Source organism: Danaus plexippus, chromosome 11 (genome assembly GCF_018135715.1).
Source record: "Danaus plexippus chromosome 11, MEX_DaPlex, whole genome shotgun sequence".
Lineage (NCBI taxonomy): Eukaryota > Metazoa > Arthropoda > Insecta > Lepidoptera > Nymphalidae > Danaus > Danaus plexippus.
The window spans coordinates 4,834,360-4,845,342 of NC_083544.1; the positions used below are offsets into that span (position 1 = coordinate 4,834,360).

A 10,983-nucleotide genomic window follows, 5' to 3' on the forward strand; every position below is an offset into this window, starting at 1 on the left:
AATATTAAATTTGAAATAAAATCATAATATTTTCAATTCACTTAAAAAAATAAAACGATAAATAGTTTTTAGTAATAGTTTATTATAATTTAACATCCGGCTGTATTAAAGTATCTAACGTATAGCTTCATAATTTACATAATCTATATTACTCTGTAAAATCTTCTACAATCCTCACGAACACTTCGTATTCTAATTTGACTTTCTTTGTTAAGGGATCCTTGGCCGGACTTAACACTTTGCTTCCTTTGAAATTGTAAATTGTACCCAACTTCTCACCTTCCTTAATGTTTAGGTGGGGAGGGAAACTGAAATTGTTAAAAATACAAATTAATAGATTGAAAATTATCTCTTATTTCATATAAAGTGCTTCCATAATAAAATTTTAGCACATTTCATGGATGTATATGATTCTTTTATAACCATTAAGACTTAAGATTAAATTTTATGTTCCTAACAAGCTTTGTAATTGTACTACATAAAAATATACAACAAAACTTAAACTGTACATGCATTATTTTTATATATACCTAATATATTTAATTACTTGATAATTGATATATAATATTATTAACCGACTTGAAAAAGGAGGAGGTTTCTTAATTCGATCGTATATATGCTTTTTTTTATGTTTGTTCGCTGATAACTTCGTCTTTATGAACCGATTTTGATGATTGTTTTTCTATTGGAAAGAAAATATTTTAAAGGTGGTCCCATGATAAAGAAACCAAGGTCAGATGATGATGATGGCAGGCAATTATTATTGTGTGTACTTCGTAATTTGATATTGTAGTAAGGTTTCAATTGCATTTACTTGGCACAGACTTCAAAATTATAAAATAATTATTTAATATTATTTTTTATTTAACTAAATGAAAATACGTATTACTTTGTACGAAGTAAATTTATTTTTTGCTTTTTAGTTCACTGCTTGAATTCGGTTTTTTTTTGTTAAAAATTATTTTATTCAAAATATAATTATGATATATGTATATTTTTTATACTGGCTTTGCTTGAAGTTTTACCGGATATGATATTTTTCAGAGCTAAAATCTAGACTCTGTCTTTTGGATTTCATATTTATTTGTTCATCTGATAAGTGTTCAAATGGTAATGAAAACTATTAAGCAAAGTTACTTTTCTAATTACAATGTATAATTTTTTTTTATCATAGCGTACAAAATTTTTTTGTAAACACCAAAATGTAAGCAAAAAGGTTTGAGATTTGTTATCTCAACAATAAAAAATAGATAAAGCTAATAAAGTATTTCTGTGACTGGATTTAAAAGATCAATAAAATTTCATAACAATAGACAATATCAACATACAGACATAATTATAAAACGAAAACTGGGAGTTTGAAGTCATCGTTAACACAAAGTATATTTGTATGATACATACTAAATATTTTTTCCTTTGTTTTCCTATAGCCTTGAATGTCTTTCTGACTTATGTTTAACTGTATTATTTTTTATCTACACGTTATAAGAGTTTAATTTAAGAAAATCTTTAGTTGTTTAATTTTCAATCAAACATTTAAAATTATTTACATCATAGTATTTCTATTCAAAAGTAAAATTTAAAACTCATTAGCGCTATGCCGACATTCTTAATGAAACCATGACTACAGTAGCACCTGCAAGCATATAAGGCACACGAGCTATTTTCATGCGATTCTTTGTTTAGGTAATCTTCAAATATATATATTTTTTAATTTAACTCATATCAAAAACTTTTGACTCGATAGCATTAAAAATACATTTAAGATTGAGAATTCAACAAATTCTACTCAAATATAAAGATATTTTTGTCATCTTATTTAAAATAAGCTCTTTTAACACAAGGTTAAATAAAACTTCAATCAAAAAATAATCGAATCTTCGGATTAAAATTCAAAATCTATATATTGATATAGATAATAAAAACGTGTATAGACACCAAATTCATTTTATCCCAGTAACAGTTAATTTTATCCTATCAATAACAAGAATATTCTTGAATTTTATGTGCACTTAGCGTAATCAAAAACTAGTTAAATTCTAATACAGGTGTTGCACAACGTATTTATTCAATAACAATTGTCATAATAAATTGCATTAAACGACTCATCGATTCACCTTTTCCGTCATTAGAGGTCGGGTAGAAACCTTTAGCGGCAAATCAACGGCGCTTCTTAGAAGGTTACTTGGATGCATAGAGGCTTAGCGTATTCTCTCCGCTCTTATGAAAGCCATAGCCACTTGAATATAGACACTACAAATTTTATTTTCTTAAAACCGTTAATATGACGCTATGTAGATTTTTTTTTGGTTCAAAAACTACGAAATATTTTATTTTATTTTTAACCTTCACTATGTTAGACGAATTGACATACAAAGTTTTTTATGCTAAAGGTGGCAAGCGTATCTTAATCTTGTGTGATAGATTTGTATTTTCCCGTACGAGGCAGCCCACATTCGAGATGTAGTTTCTTTACCAAAGCTAGATTCGACCAGCTTAAAGTTAATAATAGTGTATTCGCAATAAATCTATATAGGGGTCGTCAAGTACTTCTTATTCATAAACAGGGGACTTCGAACAGGAAGTTCCGCAATTTAATCAATAATACAATTAATGTTGTAATAAATGACCATAAAAAATTTAATATGCCCATTACATCGTTTCATTGCAATATACCAATATTTTTTTAATTAAAAATATAAATTGAATAAAAAATAAGCTTTGAATCTAAAATGTTGCTTGTTTGGCAATAAATAACTATAATTTTTTAAGAGGCTTTACCTGTTTAACACATTTAATATAAATCTGTCATAGAGATGTCTGGAGAAAAGAGATTATGTTAAAAGAAAAAATACTATGATCAAAACATTAACTGTGTAAAACCTTTCGTTACCCTGTATATTAAAGTTGTTGGTCAATTCAAATAGTTTTCTTATTTGCTTATGACAAAATATAGGTTAAACATAAAAATTATTATCCAGTTAATTAAGTTCTGCTGTTATTATGTTTTCAAATCAAAATAATAATATTAATTTTGAGAGCTAAAAACGATTACAAAAACAAAATATTTAATGATATATTTACTAAAGAATATTTTTTTTCTGTTTGCAATGGCGCCTATACATTAGTGAATTGATGGTTAAATTTTACGGACACTACCCTTGTTTTTTGTTTTTCCTACTTCGTCATATATCTTATCTATGGACTCGGAACTTTTTTTAAATTACTTATATTTTATTAAAGCTATCTCATATGATGTTTGTTATTTCATACATAACTTTCATTTACCTGAAATTGCTGTATACATTACTATGTAAAGATATTTGTGAAGCTTTTTTAATTTTAAGGAGAAGTTTAGAAACTCTCTGTATTATAAAACATTTGTCTTATAAATATCAATGTGGTGTTTATCCTTATATTGCAGTTTTGTTTCAAATAATGCAAAAGACAGAATCATCTTCTATCCTCAAAATCTATTCTGTCCTGGAGGATGGTGAAAAAAATAGCAAAAGAATTTTTGATACCAAAAATGTTCAATGGAAATAAAATCTACAGCACTGCAAATATATATAGTATACATAAACATGATAACTATTAAACTGGACTTCATAGTGTTCAAAGCTTTTATTTAAAAGCGCCTACGAATATTTAATTGCAAAACCTCGATATAGAGTTAAGATGATATAGCAAAATTACAAATATTACATTTTTTATTATTTCAAATTTATACTGACATTGTTTTATTCTTCACAATGTTTCAACTTATTTCTAATTCCTATCAAATATGGCATACATATATGAAGATATCAGCCCCAGAGGTAGTAGGGTCGAACTATTTATTTATGTAATTTTTAAACAATAATAATATTTGATAAAGTCATGAATGTTAATACCCTTTCTTTTCTCGTTGGTTTGTAATTCAACACATTTTTGAAGAATGACAAAAGCTGAATTAAACTATGTGTATCAATACAAACTAAAGACCACAAAGAACAAGTCAATAACCATCCATTCACTAATATAAAGGCACAATTGCAAATAAATATTTTATTAAATAACAAATAGATTTTTTGTAAACATTTTAAACTGTCAAAATTAATTGTTGTAAATAACTTAAAGGTATTAAACTCTTCACGGTTCGAAAAAAAGAGATAAATCTAATATGTCAATATTATAATCGATCAATTTGTTAAGTCAAAACTTTAATCTTATCGCAAGATAAATTTATCTACGTAAATATTGGCAAGGATCAATGAACCCTTCTAGAATGAACAGGGTTTGTTAAACCCACAATACAAATAGAGATGAAATTATCACAAAAAAATAGTAAAAGAAATTTAAATGAGTAGAATATTTTTAAACTAACGATATGTTTAGTCTGCGTATAATGAGAATACTTTTTTGTGTTCAACACGCATACTAGTGAAAGAAAAATTAAAATATGCCCAGAGGATTTCCATCATAGATACTGGACGGCCCCAAGAGACTTTGATGCCCATAATACTTTTCTAGGTAGAGAAGAGCTCGGATTTTTTATACGCTTCGGATAGCAACAAGCAACAAACATAAAGAGCACGTCAATAATCACCCTTTGAGCTCTCGAACGTCATACGTTCTCAAATTATTACAAAAGAAAAAAGACTCTTCTTCCAGGAATTTCTAATACAATATATGTGAAGTAAAATAATTATATTAGACAATATATAAATAAATATTAAAGCTTCATTATAATAATAATTTACTTATTGTGTAGCTAAGGCACCGTTTAAATTATTTTTATTGATTTAATGTGGGTTGCAAAGAAGAACCCTTTTACATTTTAAACACCTTCCATAAAACAAGTTGTTACCATTCACAAATATTATTTTCAAATCCACAGTAATTAATAACTAGAACATACTGTTGAACATTTAAACAAAATTTACCTACTAATTTTTTTTATAAAAGCTTATAATATGTATTTACTATTTTTTTATCTAGCGTTTCATATACATTTTATATGCAATGTTTTAAACAATTAATGACATTACTTCGCACCGTTTATGCACTTATGCATTTTAATATCGTCCTCATTAGATTCCATCACGGTAAAATACAGACATCAATGTTTCCCCAATAATAAATTAAATGACACAGTAGGAAATTAAAAATAACATATATTATCCTTATAAACTCATTATCATTTAATTTGAGGCGATTGGAACATTTCTGATAATTAATAATAAGAGTTCCGTGACAGAAATACGTCAGAATATTATTTAATCTATAATAAACTCAACAGGATCTTTTAACAAGAAATTTATGACGGAATTTCATTAAAATGCATTCCAAATAGAAAACCGGTACCCTCATCGCGAAGAACGAAGCGATCGGATAATATATTTTATTGGAACTGAAATAAGTCTGCGACAAATTATATAATATAAGCAAATCATATGCTCCGTTCGATATTATGTATAACATTTTTTTTAAAATCACCAAAGACCTAGAATATCCTTGAATTTGTTATATTTTATAGCTTATATCAAATTACTAGGTTATCTACTTTTGACAATTTTAGAAATAATTTGCATCAATTTAAATATATTTAAAACGACGAACTTGAGTTTTTTTTGTTTTGTTTCTTCCAATACGTGAACTTTCTATTCTCATTATTCGTTTAAAGGCATTCCACAAGAAACCTTCAACCATAATGTGTTATTTCAAAATGATCATAACACATTCTTGTGTCATAATTGACAACTCTATATTTCCGAAGATGTAATAATAGTGATCTATTTAATACTAATTTTTATAAGAACCTCGAACAGTGACCTCTAAACGGATCGTATAAAGGTCACGAGAAGTAAGGAACAGACGCGGATTCACTTCATTTAAACAACAAAATATCCAGTTAAAGTTTCTGCTCGGGGCCTAAACCTAACGTATTTTATAGAATGTTTTCGTTTTCGTAATCAATTATAAAAAAAATCCGTTAAAATTTAAAACAACTAATTCTGAAATGCTTCAAAACTATTGGTATCAAACTAAACATCATTAATATGTAATGTTTAATGAATACTTACGGTTTAACGACTTCCGTTTCATTTTTGGCATCTGAATCGATAACACGGCATTTCATAGCTATTTCGTCTTCAGCCTTAACATGGTTTAAGCTTTCTGGACTTTCTTCTTCCAAGCCCTCACCGATGACTATGATGTCCGGTGAAATATATTTTCTTAATATTGACTTAATCACATTGTGAACGAATGGGAACCGAGGAGCGTAGATTTGGTAGCCAATGTAATCATTTGAATCTCCTCTCTCTAAATGTTTGTAGGTACCGTCATAGGGATAAACTCCTCTTTGATATATATAAGTGTATTTCCCTTCATCAGTCGGTACATATTTCCCTTCGGTCAAAGGCCTGTAATACTTTCCGTCGTCGTAAAAATCATATGTCTTATGTTTATATTTTCCATCATCAAACGGCGAACACTGAACTAAAGCCCACATCGAAATCACCAACATCTGTAATTGTATTCAATAACAATATGTAATTGACACTCTTTGTATTGGTTTAAGGTATAATATCTTAAGTAATAAACGTTTTTCATTAGTTAAAGACGCTTCTCAAACAAATCTACGAGATATATAACTTTCAGGTAATTAAGGAAACCTTTATTTATCAAATATTCTCAAACAGATACTACCAAATATCAACGAAAGTATATATGGATAAACGCTCACAAACGATTTTGAATTAAAGAAAATGATGGTAAACTTTTAATTTTAAATGAAATCTATTAAACATGCTTTAATTATTGACAAACAATGCTATAATCATATATAATTTTCCGCCTACTGGTACTTAGCGACTAGCTTACATTGACCTTATTTAAATACGATTATAAACAGTTACATTAACATTTTGAAAATAAAATATAAAAATTTGATGTGAACATTACTTATTTCATTTTATTTATATATCACCATTAAAGTTCTAGAATTATGACATTCTTTATTATTTAATATGTTCCCAGCAACGGACTTATTTCGAATCACTCAACATTAGTTGTAAAGTTTATATATTTAATAATGTTTAATAAAATGACACAAAAATGTAAAGTTTTATATTTACAGTTTTTAGTAATATTTTAGGAAGCATCATTATTTGAATGTCTCTAAATTTCTTATAGAACATCTTATAAAGGGCAAAGAAACGTTATACACACTATCATAATAAAATAAATAGTATCGGAGTTCAAAATTCCTATTGGATTTTTGTACTCCGATTTTGTACGTTGGTATTATTATACCATCTTCTCTTTTTATATTTTTTTTATTCATGTTTCTTTTCTCACATTTTGGTTTACACGTGGTTGAGTTTTTCTAGTTTTGAGTATTCGCATACGATTATCCTGATCAACATTTGTAGTATTTTTTTTATGTACGGACATAGATACGCATACAACTTAACATATAATGTTATAGCAAAAAAGGAGGTTTAATCAATGAACTTTAAAAACGATCACACAAATTAAGTTAAAATTAAAGAGATGTATGAAAGCGAAGAAAATATTTATTAGATAATAAATTTAACGAATAGTGTTATGAATGTTTGGTGTGCCAATCAAATGAGGGCATTAACCCCAATTATAACAACCACATAATTTATAAGTGGCAAATTAACCATTTGATCGCTGTGTTCTTAAACGAAATTATTGGACAGTTGTTTTTAAATGAACGTTGTTAAAGTTATATATTTTTGCCATATTGAGTATATAATTTCTATGGCTCATTGTCTTCCTTTGACAAGAAACTCTATCACAATTTAACGTAAATAACTTAAACAATACTATCAAATGGATGGCTAAAATTAAAGTACTATATTATCTTAAACATTAGCGAATTTAGGGATAATTCAATGTCTTAATATAAATGTACTCTTTTTATTAAAGTCACCCTTGTGTTGATAATATTTTTTCTTTACACGTATCGATACTAACGACAAACATCTATCGCAAATGAAAAAATATCATATACAAGTATTGCAATAGTATACTTCGAAAGTAATGTTCTCGTTTATATTTATATATTGTCAATTATGATTTTTTTATTTGATTCTTTCACTCAAACATAATCCAAGGTACGTTAACGGTAATGCAACGTCTGTAAAAAATTTACCCCAATTTATTTAATGTGTGTTATTGTCTATAGTCTCGCACATAATGTTTAAAAACCTTTCTGAAATTCAGAGACTCCTACCAAATTCTCTTTATTCTATTTGGTTTATTCTATCAAACACTTCTTCTAAAATTGTAGTTTAAGAAATTCATTTTAACGACTTAGGATCTCAGGTCAAGGTCGCTCAATTCTAACAATACCAACAACACCAATCAGTGTTGAAAATGTTCAATGGGCCTAACAGAGTAAAACAACCTTAGGTAAACCTTTGAAACAAAACAAAATAAAACGAATCCAATTGTTTTACGCTTTGTAACAACAATTACCTGTCATTTCAAACTTAAAAAACATTTCCCATCCGTAATTTGTTATATATTATATACATAATCAAAGTATTATTAATTTACTCATATTTCGACCAGGACTCGGAAGGAAAAATAGGATTCTCGAGTTACTTTAAAACCGAAATTATTATAGGCCATCTTTTTAGTTCTCCTTAATTTGTTTTATTTAATAAGGTTGAAGGTTAACGTATTTGGTATCAATGTCAGATTGCACAATTGCATCGGAATTGTAATAATCATTAAAAATTATTTAATCAAAACTGCTAATCTAAAGAACATCCTGACCTATGACCTCTCCATGTTAATTCAAATCTTTATTATACTTTTGACATAAACATGCAAATAATTTACTAACATGACAACTAAAACAATATAAAAAATATATTTCATTTTCCATAATTAAGTTTAAAGAATCATTTAAAAATTGTTATTAGTTAACATTTAAAATATTTACAAATAAAGGAGTTAAAACCAAAAAAATATATTTTTATCAATATTAACAACATTTAGTGAAATTTAAATATCAAATATAAAACAAATTATTTAGGTCAAAATTAACAATACTTACAATCTTTCCAGTCAGATGCATTTTTAAATAATATTATGCAGTATTTTTTCAGGTTATAATTTTTGCCGCAGTAGGTCCCCGCCCCGACCGCTATAAGTTGCTCACTGCACAGATTATGTTTTGTATCTGAAACTAGATCAGAATGTGTCATAAAGTAAGCATCTTAGTTAGATAACAGCCAATATTCGTCAAAACATAACGTATTCCTCATTGCCTTAATTAACATTTAGATGTATAATAAATTTGATTCGAGACATACCAAAAGTGGATCAGACTACTCGAATCAGGTGTGACGAGGTCAAAATAATTTGCATAGCTCATGACATTATCAAAGTTTGCAGCGTGCACTATCCTAACTCACAATAATTTTTTTTCTAAATAGTATAGAATAAAGGATGAATCCGAGAAGGCACTTTAAAAGATGACAACATAAAAGGAAACTCACAGCTTCAAATACATTATAATTACTAATATAAATTTAATGGAATTCAAAACTCGTAAAATGCAATACTTTACAAACATTAAGAAGTCCTTACAAACTTGCGTAAAAACAGCATAATAGGCTAATTAAACTCATCGTACCATTTTACAACGCAGCCTATTCGATGAAGAATTCTACAATAACGTATTAATTGTAATATTAAAAACAAAAAAAATTGTATATTGGTGGCAAACTACAAAAAATCTAATTACCTTAATTTCTTAGCCTTCACATCCAATGCACATGTGACATTTTAATGACAATGAAAAAGAGACAAAACAGTATAGTATTTTAAATGTCAAATCATCCTTCACTGAAGTTATAATTGAAGAACACTCCGCGGATTTGAGATTAATATAGACAGCGGTCTCAATCACATTTATTTTGTATTTATAATGTCGAGGTTCTTGAATTTAGGATCAAAAGCAGTCTGACAGGAGCGTCACATTTAATGTTATTACAAATATCTTATGTCGAATGAAGACGACAATCCGGTAAAGCTTGACGCATAGAAATGTTCCTATAAAATCCTTCAGAGTTAAAATAAAGAAGTAAGAAATTCCTACGCATGTTAATTAATAGCTGGAATGGCAAAAAACCTATTACTTGTTTTTAATTAATAGAAATATATGAACATACATATGCAAAATGTTCACAGATCTTTTAAAAAAAATATTTTAAATTTTCCTTTTGCTTCCTATTCGATACTCCGTTTCTTTCAACTTAATGTACAACTATAAGTTTAAATTTATCTAAATTATTTCGACAAGAGAAACAAATTTATTATTAGAATCTCGACCGAAGCTTGTTGGCGTTAATTTTAAATATATTAGGACACGAAGAAAATTGTACGAAAGTACTAGTATTCTACAGATTGGTGACCCATACTGCGCGACCTATACGTAACCGGTTCAATTAATTTATTAAATAATTTCGATTAAAGTAATATAATCATGGATTTATAGCTTTACACATATATTATTGATTTTCTTTCCAGTTTCTATAGATTCTAGAAAATACTGTTACAATAAAAATTCCGTTGTATTAAAATAAATACAACCATTCATTCTGATATATATTTTCTAGGATGTAAATCATACCTTCAAGGAGACAAGAATAGACATATTCCAGAACAGGACCTACAATTTCAGACCCAGATAATGATTTAAAATATTATATGTATTATTACGTCCTCCAAAACTTTTAAATATTAAATTAAAATAAGATGTATTTAGTGTCAAACTTATGACTTTTACCGTTTATTGAACTTTTCCTAACGTGAGTCATTCATTAAAATAGTATTCTCATTTGTCAATATCGGTATGGTATGGTAATTATTGGAAAGACAGAAATAAATTACATATTTAATAAATTACATTATGACAAAGTGACTTGAAAATTATAAAATTATAAGAAAGATATT

At 27.4% G+C, this 10,983-nt stretch overlaps 1 protein-coding gene across 1 annotated transcript; it reads right to left on the bottom strand.

The window, feature by feature from the left end:
- Positions 1–62: 62 nt before the first annotated feature.
- LOC116765681 (uncharacterized) lies at positions 63–10,077 on the bottom strand. The gene is made up of 4 exons (XM_032655257.2): positions 9,773–10,077; positions 9,080–9,211; positions 6,066–6,511; positions 63–308 (listed from the first exon to the last, which is right to left on the bottom strand). The coding sequence occupies exons 2-4, from the start codon at positions 9,098–9,100 to the stop codon at positions 149–151; spliced, it is 627 nt and encodes a 208-aa protein (XP_032511148.2). The 5' UTR covers positions 9,101–9,211; positions 9,773–10,077; the 3' UTR covers positions 63–148.
- Positions 10,078–10,983: the final 906 nt, after the last annotated feature.